General features: G+C 43.3%; 1 protein-coding gene across 1 annotated transcript in view; it reads left to right on the forward strand.

The window, feature by feature from the left end:
• The window catches only part of LOC146788644 (putative cation-transporting ATPase 13A4), a 468281-nt gene that overhangs the window by 404253 nt on the left and 48035 nt on the right, over positions 1 to 15993 (forward strand). The window contains exons 25-26 of the mRNA XM_085635854.1: positions 2974 to 3046; positions 10321 to 10495. Of these exons, the coding sequence (XP_085491980.1) occupies positions 2974 to 3046; positions 10321 to 10495 (248 nt within the window). The remainder of the gene's footprint in view (positions 1 to 2973; positions 3047 to 10320; positions 10496 to 15993) is intronic.

Here is a 15993-nt window from a genome sequence, read left to right on the forward strand (position 1 = left end):
TGTGCGTGTCACCGCGTTGTAGAAGTTATTTTAATGTGACACACAAACAATGAAGAAGGTGTGCGTGTCACCCCGTTGTCAAATATATTTGAATGTGGCATGTAAAGGAGAATTATATGCGTGTCACCAAGTTGCAGGCTAAAGCGCCTGATCTTTAATGGCCGCAAAATTGTATACCGAGTGACATGCGAAGATTAAAAGTGTGGTTGTCACCGTGTTGCAGAGAGAAATCCCTGATTCAAGATGGCCACTGAGCGTATACTACGCAGCGTGCATTATGCTGCGTTCCAATGACTCACAGAATACGGAGATGAAGGAAGTCATCACATGAAGTCCATGCAGGCTAATGAGGTCAGCGCGTGAAGGATCGTGCTCAAGACACAAGAATTAAACCATCCTTCATGAGTGAAGGTTCTTCACAAACGTGAGAGCGTGTGAGTAACCATAACACTGACAGCACAGTAGAAGAAAGAAAATAAAATAAAGTGCTTGCTTTGTCAGAGTCGCTGTGTTGGGGTCTCTGTAGAATAAGCTTTTCCTCTCTCTACTCCTTTTGGAAATTGAAGAAGAATTTTGTTTTGATCCGCGGTCCTCAGTAAGTATCCGAAGTGGTGGACACAGGTGGGTAGCTGGTCGCCAATGTAGAAAGGATAAACGGATCCAAATGAAGCTTTAGGGATGTGTATTAAAGTTTAGGATGTCAAAGACCCCATCTACAGAAGCACTCAAAAGCAACTGCTCCCGACCAAGTCTTCCGTTATTCTGTCAGTCCAGAACTTGGTTGACAAGCTCCAATGTTAAAGAACCCCATGTCACGATCTTTCTATAACCTAGGATGCCACACTTGTCTTAGTTGCTTAATATTCACCCATTCTTGTACAGATTTAAATCAGCTGTTACTATACTAGACAACGAGAGCTGTAAAACAGCTCAATGTGGGACGATGAAATACATTTGATAATCTAGGAAAGGCCACAAATCAGGAGACGACCATATGGCTTAGTTAATACCATGTTCATTTTCTAAAACCTTTACTCCTTAAGATTCACAGTATTCATAACAAACAGAATTTTCTCTTGGTACTTAACACAGTGTAACCTGCCAAGATTCAAATGGGACCAACCCAGTAGAATGGTGTTTGCATTTAGCTAAGGAGGAAGGATCGTTTTGAAAGCTGAAAGTTCAAATGTAGCACTCATTAAATACACTCTATATCCCCAGGTAATATTTAACCATTAATATTGAAAACAGAGATATGCAGGGGATAGTCCAATGACTTATGTACCCTTGGAGGCAATGAAAGAGCTTAGGAACTGAAGCCTTGAAGACTAGAGAACCTAATGAAAGCACACGGATGGAGGCTTTGATGACAACTTGACTTGGCGAAGCATCTGGGCATGGTAGCCTTAAAGGCTGTAGGAACACAAGTATGGAAGCCTTGTGCATATGAGAATAGGAAACCTGGAGGCAAGAGGATCTTACGTGGAACCTGAAATTTAAGTCTCAGAGGACATAGGACCTAGAGGAAAGCCTGACCTGACAATGAAAGCTTTTGAGACAGGTGAGCCTGGAGAAAAGGAGAGTTGGACATTTTGGAAGCTCAAGGACCTGAGGAAGAACCTTAGAAGGTAAGCATTGGATGCATCGGAGCTGGTATTGTGAGCACAGCCTGGGAGATTGTCTAATCTCCATGATGCAGCTATAGAATCCTAGAGCAGTTTACCATCACATCAAGGAAGGCAAGCTCAACAGGACCAACAAGATGATGGTTGATGTGGGTTCCTAAACATCCTTATAAAGCAAAGAAGGTGCAATTCAAACAACCTTTTGTTAATGCAGCATATAGCTTCTTGTGCTATGAGAATACTAGTGCACCTGGCTATACCCCAGAAACAAAACTCCTTTGATTTACCGCATTTACGTGGATTATTTCTAAAGCTAAGATGCAGCATGCTTGCTCCAATTTGTCAAATGAGTGGTCCGAGTGTGCTTTGCTGCTTTCTACTTATCTAAACACTATTAGTCCTCTTTTAATGTTGCATCATGTACGGTGTAATAGATGCATTGCTTGAAAAATGGCACTCAACTGAGATCAGAGGTGGACTGGATCCCTCCGGTTCCCCAAACCACAAGAGTTTAATGGAAGAGAAGCCCAGCTGTTTGAGATCAGGAGCAGCTTCCTGTTGGTCTTAACCTGGGCCTGTTGCTGTGGTGCTATCTGGAGTGCCTGGCCCTAGTAGCTCTTCTGCAGCTAACAGAGTGTGCATTGGAAGAAGTCAAGAAACATTTGGATCTCAGTTAGCATTGGTGTTCTCACTTAGTAAAGATGTTATTACATAAATATATAAACATGACCTAAACAAGAACAACCTCCACCCTGAAAAATTCCACCACAAAAAGAGAGCTGTTACCTGCAGGAGCAAATTATCAAATTCCGAAGCCCGGGCGTGAAGGTCGGCATTTAAGACAGTCAGAGATCCCACCTGTAGAGTGCTACTTCCATGTTTGTAGCATGGCAGTGCCCTCCTATGAATCCATTTGCTTGTATTTTTCTGCTCATCCATCATGTGCATGTGTTAAAATTGAACAATAATGCATGTGATCAGCAGTCGCCATCAGTCACTGGTCAGTTTTTGATGTGGTCCTGCAGCTGATATCTTCTCATTTACCTCCACTGTCTTGTCCTGCTTTCAAACTGTGCCACCCAACACAGCTGTGCACAAATGCACACAAAACAATATTTTTGGGATTTAGCATTCAAGTGCATCATTGTATTGTTTAATCTCTAGAAGGAATCATTAGAGTAATGTCATTTTGGGGGCTGATCACTTACACATATTGAACTAGAAAATCTGAATTGATGACTTGAATTGTACATGATATCTTCTCTTGATGCGCAACGAACTATGTGTGCATTGAATTTCACAATAATAAAGTATTTTTTTCTGTACTGTTTTTTTTCCACTATTTCAGCACTTTGGACTCTTTGGAAGGTTCCAGTACCTCATCATTGATGTGGCGATCCAAACAGTGGTGTGCTTAACAAGTACGATTCTACACTCTGTCCAAAAACATTTAAAATGTATTCTCATTGCCTGATATTCAAAAATGCAATTTGTGGCAGCCCAATTCCACCTTTGTGTGCATGGAATTTCCTAAACCTTTGTATTATACATCAGTATATACATTTGAAAATATACAACTAGTTACCCTATGTCAATATTAATCAATCAATGACCAGCTCAGTGCCACCACAAAGAACTAGTCTACTGTCCAAGACTTATATAGCAGAGGGCAATGCAAAGACCATGTCATTTGTGGTGTCTCTGATGGGTAGTATGTTTGGTATCCATCCACACAAACAGACTCACCACCTAAATTCCTACACCCACACAGAACACCCCCCCCCCACACACACACACGTTTATCTGCATTCATCAGCTGAGATAGACATCCACATGTGGAAACAAATGCATTCATGTGTGAGCACACACACATGCATCTATACATGCAGATGCAAGCAGAAGCAAGCCATTATTTCTCTTCCGTGAATTTGATTATGCAGACTAACCGGCATCATGACTAAAAGGGACATATGAGTGAGGCTGTCAACAGCAATCCATATAACAGGGAAAATGCACTCTGATTGCCTTTGATAAGGAAATCCACTCTTAGGTTTATCTCAAAAAGGTAAAAAATAAGAACCAGAAACCTCCATCCAAATTGCTCACAAAAAGTGGTCACCAATCACCAAAGTGATGTCAAAGCCATTGTGAAATTCTGAATCATTAACTGAGGCGAGAAAAAGACATTAACGCATTGCCACAAAGTTAGTAAAATGTGCTTTGTGGTAAAACGTTTCATTCAGAAAACCTGGGCTTATCCTGCTATGGCAATGCCATAAAGTAGCTGGCATACGGGCAGAGAAATGTGTATACAATATTTATTCAGCCCCAAAAGAACATTGATGAAAATAAAACAATAGTTATCCCAAACCAATTTAATATTCTGAGGAGGACTTAGGTCTAACGCTGCGGATGTCTTTGTATGAAGGTGAATAGTGTGCCTTGGGCACACACAAGTACTACTCAGGAGACCTGTTAAAGAAGAACCTGACCTTAGAATGTTGGTGGTGCCATGTTATACGGTTCCCACTAGAAATTGTAGCTCTGCGTATTAGGATAACAGAACTTCAGAATATAGGGACTATCTTCACCATCAGAAACTGTCGTCCCAATTCCTGACTAGCTCATAGTGCCTCACCTGAACACCTAAACCAACCAGGGTGGCAATTGATGTTGGCAACCTCGAACATGACACTCTGATCTCCTAGGGAATCGTGGATACTTACCCTTTTGTTGTTTACTTATGCATGCCCAGGGTAGACCACAAGAAAGATACAAAAAAGTTTTCAATGCATTTATTGAAACTATTTTAATCTTGCATAAAATGAATGAGCTACGAGTATTAGGAAAATTAAGCAAAACAATGTAATCAGCATTATAAACATGGTAAAAAGAATGAACATTCTAACCATGGCAGTATTATTTCTATATCTACCCCTACTCTGAGAGCATAATGGGAGCACCTTCTCCGTGGTCTCTGAGATCAGCCTGAGCCCCCATATCTGAACAGCGTAGTCAGGCGATCAGCATGCTGTGGATTGACAATCCCTCTTTGCGAGATGTAAGATTAGCTTGCTCAGGGCTGCATGACGAACACAGTGGTTGTTCTAGGAGGGTCACCACTGGAATGCTTCTACCTGGCCCTTAATGGGACAGCACACAGTTATATAATAATAAAGACTGTGTCACAGGTATAGATCTGATGTATTGATCTGTCTAGGTGTTAAAAGCTGTTGCCAAATGGATTATGTAATCAGTAGGATATCTTGTTCTGTGTTATTAGCCTTGTATATAATAATTACATGAGGAGAAAGGCGTCCCAAAAACAAGCAGCATGTACAGCTTATTCTTAGAATAGTATTATGCAAGCATACCGTGTCAAATATAACATTGCTAAAATGATTTCAGCCTAAAATATCTGAAATGTGAAACTAAGTGACGAACCAAAGTGGGTCCAGGATGGAAATCAAATCACTACACTGCCTCCCTGCCCTGGTCGCGGTCTGTCTGGACGCACAATAGGCCAGTTTGAATTTCTTTGTGTGTGAGCTGAGGCAGAGTCTTTAAAGTCAAGTAGGTATGTCCACAGCTTCTTGCCGCCATCCCGCCTGCATGGCCTATCCTGCTAACACCCAACCCCTCTATTGTGTGGATGTCTGGCAGGAATGCACAAAGGCCAACTGCCAAATACACCCTAATCATGTGACCTAGGAAACAGGCTGCAGGCACCAAATCGTTAGGACAAAAAAAAGCACACTTTCTAAAAGTGGCATTCTCAGTGACTTAAAATCAGGCTTACCATTAAAGAGGATTTTAAATTAAAATTTCTAGACGGGCATTGTTTTTTAATAATTTTTTATCTACTTGCTGATCTTTTGGTGTGTTAATTAGGGGTGGGCGGAATTTGCGGAATTAACCTTCGCAAATTATCGCGAGAATGTTTAAAATTATCGCAAACAAGCAGAAATATCGCGAAGATGCGGAAGTTTTTTTCCGGCACGTTCGCGAGATTTTCTGCATGGTTGCGGGTCGCCAACTTACCCATGTGGTTGCTTGCGGGCGCGGCCATCTTGTTTTGAGTTGTTCTCGCGGTGCATGATCGCGAGAAGAAAGACGTGATCGCGCGACGCATGACGTCACTGCGGGCGCGAACTGTCGCGAGACAGCGCAAATGGCTAAAAACAATACAACATCTCATGGAGAACGCGACCGGATCAAGAAAACTTGTCAGCGAACGCAGGGATTCAGGTAAGGCGATCGCGCGCGCGCGAGAATGTATCATTTTACAGCGCGAGCAAGAAACAAATTATCGCCAAGCTGCGGAAACCGGAATTTTTGACATTTTCGCGCTCTCCGCGGAACGCAAAAATGTCAAATTATCGCAATTTCCGCGAACGGAACGAAATTTTTGCCCAGGCCTAGTGTTAATGTGTGTTTTTGCGTTCTCTTTACTCCTTCTCTGCATCTTACCTGCTGGCCGCTCTTTATTCCCCGCTCCGGTGCATTCAGAGTAGTGGGAGGAGTTTTTAAAAGCAATTGAGTAGGCCTGGTCTGCATTTAGAGTGGGGGGAGGGGATTCCTTTCACACCTGACTGGGCCTGGTCTGCATTTAGAGTGGGGGGAGGGGATTCCTTTCACACCTGAATGGGCCTGGTCTGCATTTAGAGTGGGGGGAGGGGATTCCTTTCACACCTGAATGGGCCTGGTCTGCCAGAGACAATGCTGTCTCCGCCTCCTGTTGGGCAGCTACACTGAGAAGACAGAACTAGTTCTGGCTGGGCACAGGGCTTCTCTGCCTGACAGAACAAAGGAATTTTGTGTATGAGTACTGGGGCCCAGACACCAGAAATGTAGATCTCTTTTGGGGTAAGAAGACAGCTAAGAAGAAGAGCTGGAGAAGAACTGAGGAGGAACTACCACTTTGCTGAGTGCTTTTCTGTGATGGAATGCAATGACTGCTTCTGTCTTGGGCAGTGAAAGGACTGGACTAAACTTTCTGCAACTTCTTTATTGAGTTTTTTCAAGGGCTTGCGGTAGAGCTTGCCCCCTGTTCAAGACGTCTCAGGAACAGCAAAGACTTCAAGTTCTTTTGCCATCAGCACTGGGGACTTTGTTTTGTGCTGCAACAGAAGAAAAAGAAAACTGAGGCCGTCTACGATGCTGCTGCCGACTCCATGTCCTGAAGGCACCTCCTCACTTCACGCCGTCGCCCTGGTTTCCCCGACAATGGCACTCCACACCAACATCGATACTGCTGCTTGCACCGTGGTTCGAGGGCACCGCTCGTAAGTTACATGACGCACCGTACTCATCACGCACCGCAGCCTTAGCCCAATGACGCAGCGCCATCGACTCCAGTTCGTCAGTTGACGAAAGCACTTCAGCAATGATGACGACGCTGATTGCACCGTGATCTGCCAGCACTGTGACGACCTGAGGGCACTGCAAGCCGCACCACTGCATTTTGGACTGCAGCCCTGACGCCTGCCATCGCCGATGCTCCCGACTTCAACCATGAGGAGTTCGATCTACATTGCGTGTGACTTGAAGGGCCCGATTACTCCTGCACCGACCTCCGGAACTGATGCCTGCGAACTCCTGCCCTTCGGGGCTCATCGAGAGGTCGCCAACGCCCTACATTTTTAAAAGGTACTGTTTTGCAGGTCTTCTTGACACCGAATCTGGCCCGCGATGGCGTGGTCAGCCAGAACTGTTTGCAGGGATATCCCCAAACTGACTAGAAGAAAGGGCCCCTACTTGAACAAAGGTGCAAACCCTTGCCAACTAGAGACCCCCATTTCTAACAAAGTTCAATTGTGTTTTGAGGTGCTTGCAGGCCCCGTTTTCTCCAGTCAATTACGAGGGTGCAATAGCCATTGATTGGTGGTGACTTTTAATATAATTTCAACAAAATTATTCTAAATTGTTAAACTTGATTTGTTGCTCTACCTTTTGTGGGGAAACTTTGCCTGGAGGTCTTTCAAAATAACAGGATTCTAGTGTTTGTGTGTGAAGCTATAAAATTCATCCAGGAACTGTATAACTCAAATGAGTGAGCTCCCTTTGAAAACGAGCCCTGGCTGTTTCTTCATCCAGGCCCCCTCTTTTTGAGGATGGAGACAATGTGGCTGACTACCAAAAAGGACTTTGAGTGGGATCCACGCCAAATATTCAGATCACCTTCTAGTCAATTTGATGACATTTGATGTGTCCCCCCCCCCATATTCTTAGGTAACTGGTAGTGGAAGTCCAGTGATTAAACCATTGCCTTCCTGCCAGTGAGAGAAGCATTTTATTTTCTCACAGGAAAGGTGTTCTACATTTCTTTAGCTAATTACTGCCAGTAGGCAAGGAAGAGCTTGGCCAGTACTGAATTAAAAAATATATGTTTCCTGCAGAATTGGATTTTTTAATTAGATGACACTGAATAACTTTTTGATAGATATTACAGCAATCTGCTGATTATCACTGTAACTATTTCCTAACCTTATTTGTGTAAATTATGAAATTTATTGAAAAGTGGGCTTTTATTATATGAAAGAACTACCACAGTTCAATAAAGAGAAATAAAAGATTTGTATCCAATTGCCGTATATACTCGACAATCTAAATATTCAACATGACCTATATGGCACACTCGTCACCCAGATCTGTTGGACTTTGTATAGATAACTTAGCTAATGTTATATGTAGGCCTCTAATCATGTTGGAAAGTAGCTTCTTTGACAGTAGCGGCCCGTCCCCTGCCAAAGTGATGGGGCGGGCCGTTGTGTTCGGGGATAAAAAAATAAAAATTAAAAACGTACCGAACGCAAACGCTGATGTCTCCCGCCACATTGCGCTCTTCCTGCTTCTGGACACGGGCTCTCAGACTGCACTGCGGCCAATCCTGATGCTGCATGAAAGCAGCATCGGGATTGGCCTGGGCGCTGGCAACTTGCGCTCCCCGGCAGACTGGGAGCCTGTGCCTGCTCTCTCCAGCAATACAGCTGGTGCTGGGGAGAGCTTCACTGCGCATGAGGGTTTGGCCGTCCTGAGACGGCTGGCTAAACCCTCATGCTTAGTGAAGGGGGTGCACAAACACTCCTCGACTAGCAGTGCCATCCCCTAGACCCGCCCCAAGACTCATCAGAGTCATGAAGGCGGGTCAAGGGAATTAAAGTAAAACAATAATAAAAAGGTTTTAAAAATCGTTCTATCATTTTATTTGAGCGTGGTTGCAGGGGGGCGGCACTCCGCCGCCCAAATGCAGGGGCCGCCTCTGTTCTTTGATGCATGTCGGCTGCAACTTAATTCAGGGCTGCAGTGGAGGTCTGGTGTAATGATTTTTAAATCACACATATTAAGGGTGTCCATCTACACTACTGCCCACATATGATATTTACCTTTTATGTCACAGGTACATTTCTCCATAGTATTACAGTGGTCTTAATTAGAATTTAAATATGCCTCCTGGGGATAGCCAATCTTTCACAGTGTTAAGGTGTGTGTCAAATTTGACGAATGTTGGGTTTATCACTGTGTGTTGCAGGTAAATGGCCACAGTGGTTTTTATGTGTGCAGTGTCACATCACGATCACGTGTGCTATATCGTAATGCTAATACTTCAATTTGATGAATCATTGTTTAATAAAAAATGTTGTTCTGATTTACAGTGCCGCTACCATTGATGGAGGCCACAAGATGTTAGTTGCATTTTTTTTAGGTGGTACAAAGGGTTGAATTATACACTGATTTATTTTTCCCTTACCCATCAAGAGACAGGACTAAAGTCAATTATTCTACCTGAGAGGTATTTTAATTACTATCCATAATCTCTGTACACTCTCACACAAGAGGATACAGCTGACCACCTTGAGCCCCTCCCACAAGGCCCACACACCATAGGGTCCCTATATGAACACTGCAAGAACTCCCCTGCAATGCAGGGTTGTAGCCCATGGTTGTGAGAAAGAGCCTATGATGAAGCACGCCACCTGGCAGTGGGTGGGGCTTCGCCCTTTAAAGGGGATCTCGCCATGTGTGTATAAGACAGGTCTGTTTATGTTACCCATCACCACAGGTTACTTTCAATATAGTGTCATTATGGCCAGGGACTGTACCGCTTTGTATTAATTGATACCCCCTATTGTCTTTATGCAACTCTTACACCCAAATGTAATGTTTTCTATAGTCCTGTTTATTGCCCGAGGTATTTTTTCTGCCTTTCTTTATTGCCCCCACCATTGTAGCACTGTAGGTAATGGCATTCTCCAACATTGAAGCAATACCCGCTGACAATAAACAATGTTTACGATACTACAGAGATTGCCACCCATCAGAGCAATTTGTTTGATTGATACTAGCACAATTTTCATTGTAGGACCAACTTACATATGGCATAAGCATGCCAAAATTGTAGTGGAGTTTTACAGTGTTTGAATCACATAAAGCTGGAAATCTGGTTTGTTTTTTACTGGGTTTCAAAACAATGTAAAGTGAAAACGTTGCAGACATTGTTTTAAAATGCAAGGAGCCTTTTTCTCCTCTTTTAATAGGAAAATGTGTTCCCATACCTAGTCAGAAAGCCAGAGACAACAATATTGTACATGCCAACGCTTGTTTAAATTGGGACAATATTAAGAAGCACCTACTGTGACAGTGGATTTGTCTAGATCAAAGTGTAATGTATTCCTGCATAATTCTTTTCTTTCAGTAAGTCTGAATGGTGCCTACCCAAAGTTATCTACGTACAGACCAATAAACAGACTGATGTCACCCCCTTTTGTCCTGTCAATAAGTATGCACGTGCTCTTTACCCTCATCATACAGGTCGTTGGCTATGCATCCACTCTAGAGCAACCGTGGTATAATGCAACAAATATCCACAGGTAAACACCACGTCTGGTGTGATTTGTTATATTGTTTTTAGCAATTACAGAACTATGTTGTGTTTTTAATGCAATGGCTTGTTTTATATATTGTTTGCCGCTGCAGTTTCTCCATTCTGTAGCATTGGAAATGAAAACTTTATAACTCATGGGTATTCAGTTTGTCACTCTCCTAAAGATGAAATAGTGACAGTGCTCTTCTGTACACTGGTTTAGCCATCTCACTCCACATAATTATGGACACTGTCTCTAGTCCTCAATTGTTCCACAAATCATTGCTTCAGGTGTATGGGTCTAATTGTCAATTGAAGCAAAACAAATCTACAAGGCCCAGAAAGCATTAGACAAAGGTCTAGTACTGGAAAACATTTTTGTAATGACCTGGAGGACGGTGGACACCTCTGGTTACATGCAGATTATGAGAGAAGGACCAGGTGAGTTGGATGTTCATGTTGAAATCTCAAGTGAATGAGAATCCACAATCCAGAACAAGTTGCTCAAGCCATTTCATTAGTTACCCAATGGCCTCTTGTTCATAGTATGGGCCCCATTCTGTGAGCAGTTGTCTCACCTGAGGGTCATGTTGAAAATGATGAGAGTTCAAGGAATAGTGAACCTGGTGGCACATTCAGAGAGCGCCAAGAGTCAGAAATGGAAGCCAAGTTTAACCGAACTTGAATAATGACCCAAGTCCAACTCCAGATGCTGTCAAAGTTGATCAATGCAAAAACAACAGTTGATGGACAGAATGCAGAACAATGTCATACATTCACCCCAGTACAGAGATCTGGGCCTAAATCCATCGTTTTTTTGCTCACCATGCCATTCCAGTTTGAACCCAGCCATATGCAAATCAGTCTTGACCCTGTGCCTCATGGGCACAGTCCAGCCCGAACTGCCAGGCCAGGTCCACCCCGGAAACAAGCATCCTAGGACCAGTTTCGGGGTTTCACCCTCTTCAGCCAGGATAGCATGATTCCAGTGGCATGGAGAGCACGGGTCAGAGCTGATCAAGGCACAAGGTAAATGCCTATACTAGGAGCACCCATCCGGGCTCTTTTCTCAAAGAGCCCTATTGGATGGCCTCCAGGTGATCGTGTTATGGTCAGTAGACCCTAAAGAGATCTTTAAATCATCTTTCTGCCTTGGAGGAAGTGGATCCACTTTCATGGGCATGTACAGGAGATCCACATGAGTAGTTAAGTCACCCAGAACCTGCAGTCACATTTCAGAGACAGGATCGGATGTAACCACGAAGGGATAAAGAAAGATGTGTTTCTGAAGTAGGCATCCAATTGTCATCCAAAGTGCAGTTGCCGGCCAGTAAGAGTTGATTGGATGGGACATTAGGGTCTGACGTTTTTCTATTAGCAGTTTGCAGGGTTCGTGTACGTGTTATGTCCTGATAACTGAATCTTCAGGAAAGTTTAGAGTGAGTGACTTTCATTTGAACACAAATATTTTTGTTTAACCATCTACGTCGTTTTGTGGATAAAACAGTCTTGAGGATGAGTACAAATGAAAAGACATCAAGTCTAATGATTAACTTGGCGAGCTTAGTTCAAATTCTAGTTCCAGCGGCTCACTGAAGCTTCAGGCTGTTTGTGCTTTTCAACTAATACTTTTGTCCTCAGCAGGGATCTGAGTTCCCCTCAACGGGTCTGAAATGGCAAAATCAGTCTAAAGAGGTTTGTTTTGTCCTCCGGTGACACTTCTCTAAATATGAGAATGGCCTTAGTCATTGTAAGGAATGATGTGTTAAGAACACATTGAACTATTAATTGTCTGTGCATGTACAGTTCACCCAGGTTTGGTCATACGTGCACTAAGGTTGCGTGGAGTTTTCTGAAGTCCTCTTTATGGCTGAGGATTTTCTTGGGTCATGAGGCTTGGAGAAGGTGTAACACTTCCCTGAAACATAACACTGTCTCTGCATGGCTTTTATCATTAAAAAACTGAGCAATCTCTTAACTCACAGCTGTCCAATCATAAAATAATAATCCTCGTGAAGCCTATTGTTTGAAAGATGTTATCAACTGGCTTCATGTTGTTGAAGCAACGTGGAAATGGGAATAAACCTTCTAAACGTAGAAATAGAGTTAAAATATCATAACCCAAAATCTAGTTGTGGGAGGATACAATCTTTATATCTTGTCCGGTAATTTGATGGACCTTCACAATGTCTATCTACTTCTAGAAGGATCATCTGTTTATAGAAACACATGTACACTTGTGGGAAGCATTTGCCTTCTTGCAACTAACAACCACCTCCACACCCCAAAGGAGTGAGGGTGAAAAAAGAGAGATCCCCCCGCCTTTGACCAGCAGGCAGGACATGGTAAGCATGTGCTCTAGCATCTTCCTCTGTTACACGCATGCCCTAACAAGCATACTCCCACCGCCCTAGCTCTACATCTTTGACCGAGGAGGTGAGAGGAGCTGAGAACGGGAAAATTACAGCTTATTTTCAGTACTCAGATGTGCATTACATCTACAGATTCGCCTCAAGGCTGGTATGGCCACCAATTCTATGGGTGATCTGAAGAAGACATGGCTAGCCACCAATCTCTGGGATTGCCCACCTAACAGAAGGGGGGGGGGTTTGTGCCAGATATGCCCACCCAATGACAGGGCCGGCTGGCAACTACATGTGCAAAATATCAACATTTATCAAGGGAGATAGACATACACATATATGCCAGAGATTCATACCAGAATGCCACAAATGTGGGTGTTGTGAGGTTATGTTGCCTTTGTATGGCATCAACCACCATTGTTATGGCATAGCAGTGTATTCTCTGGATGGGTGTCCCTTTGCTGGAGCAAGTGCTAATGAGCTATTCCAAAGCACTGGTCATTTTAATTCCGCAGAAGATGTATTCATTTGGTCTATGAATATATTAGCAGAGTAATTTCTCTGTGGAGTTACAATTTCTGTGATCCTTTTCAGTAGCAGTCTCTTTTAACGTAATAAGAGAATGAGTGTGTCCACTTTGCAAAGAATATCATTATTGCCTTCAGAAAGCTTGGCGGTGCTATTTGACAGAGCGAAATACAAGTTTAAACAGAGTAATCCCCTTCTCTTGACAAACAATATAATCATTGCCCTGAGAAAGGTCAACACGTTACCTTTCAGAGCGAAACATGTGTGTAGACAAAGTAATCAGCTTCTCTTCGAAAACAATATCATTATTGCCTCGAGACAGCTCAATGAAATGGAAACATCTTGCTGAATATTACAGCAGACAAATAATTTTAAAAAGTTAATGACAAGAGAAGAGAGAATGCTACCAACCATTTGCTGTTAAAAGATTTGTTTAAATCCATCAGGTTAACACGCTCACTCGTAGCAGTGCTCAAAGCCACTTTACCTTTTATCTCTGCACTTTGAATTATCCAACATTCTTTAAAGAACAGGAAAAATGGAGGTTTAGACAAACAAATGGTTTAGGGGTACAGCAGCGAGGATCTCCTATATGGAAGAAAGAGGACCGCCCAAGAAGAACAACTAGGAAAAAAGCTTTCTCCTCCTTTGTTCCCTCTCTTTACTACTACTTTCTTTCTACTGAGGACTCGCTCCCACACTCCTGACTATCAGGAAACTGTGAAAGACACTTCCCTTATCACTGTACCACCCCTTCCGTGTAAACCCCTCCTCCACTCCACTATATTATATAGGACTTATAAAACCCATGGCTACCCGAATCGGGCCTCCCAGCGCTGGATAGTAAAACACAGACTACTCATTACCAAGTTACACAAAAAGCCAAGTTTTATGATGGTGACTGAATCTGATGTCACCTCTAGCCATCCATAGCGTCATAGGCGAAGGATTCCATAGTTTGGAAAACAGGAAGAAAAAGGATCAAACTCCACTCCTGCTTTTCACCACTCTTAGGATTGCTGATAGGTAACAAGTGGAGGATCTCAGATCTTATTGGGCTGTAAGGTCATATCAGAGGATGTAAAATAATAAGACCCCTTTTATTATAGGTTTGATAAGCAACACAAAGAGATTTAAATTGGATCTGTTTATATAGGAAGCCTTTGATGTGGGACCAGAGATCCTAAAACAGGTTGTAGCTTAGGCAGTCTTAATAAAAGACGCGCAGCTGCATTATGCGAAACCTGCATCTGCTTATTACATATAGTGGACATCCCAAGTGTAGTGCATTCCTGTAGATCAGGCAGGAGCTTACTAAAGTCTGGACAACGGTCCTTTGCATGTAATTTGATAGAATTCCTAGAACCTTTCTTAGTGATATTAATATATGAAAGCAGCAAGCTGCTAGTTTCTTTACCTGCGTCTCAAATATGAGCGTGTTGTCCAGCCACATTCCTAGATTTTCCACAGCAGATTTAGCTTGGGGTGTGAAGACCTAGAGAATCTGGCCAACAATCTGGAGTGCAGCAATTTAAGTCATTACCATCTACCATGACTTCTGTCTTTTCTCCATAAAAGGTCATCTATATATTGCTACTGCTCAGTGGTGGCCAACACATCAAACCAGTGGTAGGGCAGGTGGAAGGGGTACGAGGGGATGACTTACCTGAAGCTGCCAGCCACCTCCCGTGTCACACTTCAGTGTTCTTCTTCTTGGTCCCAGCAGACACTGGGACAGCAAAGACTTCTTATGCAATCACTGCGCTGCCTTATGCTATGAGAGAAGTGTGGGGATTGGCCTGAGCGGGCTGGTTTGATGCTCCACTCAGGCACAGGGAGTCTGTGCTGCTTCTCCAACCCGGCTGTGCTATACAACTGGGTTGGAGAAATCTAACTTTGCATGTCTGTTTGGCTGGCCAAACAGACATGTGCACGTAGAAGTGCACTCTACTCCTCTATGTGACCGCAGCCCACCCCACCCTAGACACGCTGAAGTCAGAGCCGGCAGCTGAAGAATAAAACGATATTGAAATATCATTTTATTTTTCAGCTGCTGTCTCTGAGCCAGTGGCGCGACGCTCCTCCGCCAATGTGGAGGAGCCGCCGCTGTTACTGCTGAAAGAGAAGGCTTAAGTTGTGATGATTTAGAATGATTTAGAATGGTTTAGAATGGAGCTAGAGGAATAACAATCTGAGTACCCACCACCCTCCAAGGCTGTGTATATTCAGATGCTGCAAATTCTGTAAGTTGCTACCAAACATTTTGCTAATGTAACTCCCCATGGACTTTGACGCCTCATCGACATTCCAACCAGTGTTTTTTTGTAAACATCTGCCAACTTACACACAATGGCATGTATAGTCCTCACCTATGTGAAGTACCATGCCACTGCTCAGTGTGAGGTTCGTCCACATAAATGCATATCACAAATATATATTTTGAAACCCTAATCCTTGAGCTTCCTGTTCTGTCTCCATCACGAAGGATGTCTCCTTTTAGGACAGTCGCACATCTGTCTTCCCTTCCATTGAAGCCCCCTATATTTAGGAACTGAAATGAAGCCTGTACGTAAAATAAGCTGCCTTGCAGTGTGGAGCAAAAAGATGGAACTAG

The sequence above is a fragment of the Triturus cristatus genome, chromosome 11 (genome assembly GCF_964204655.1).
Source record: "Triturus cristatus chromosome 11, aTriCri1.1, whole genome shotgun sequence".
NCBI classification, from domain to species: Eukaryota; Metazoa; Chordata; class Amphibia; order Caudata; family Salamandridae; genus Triturus; species Triturus cristatus.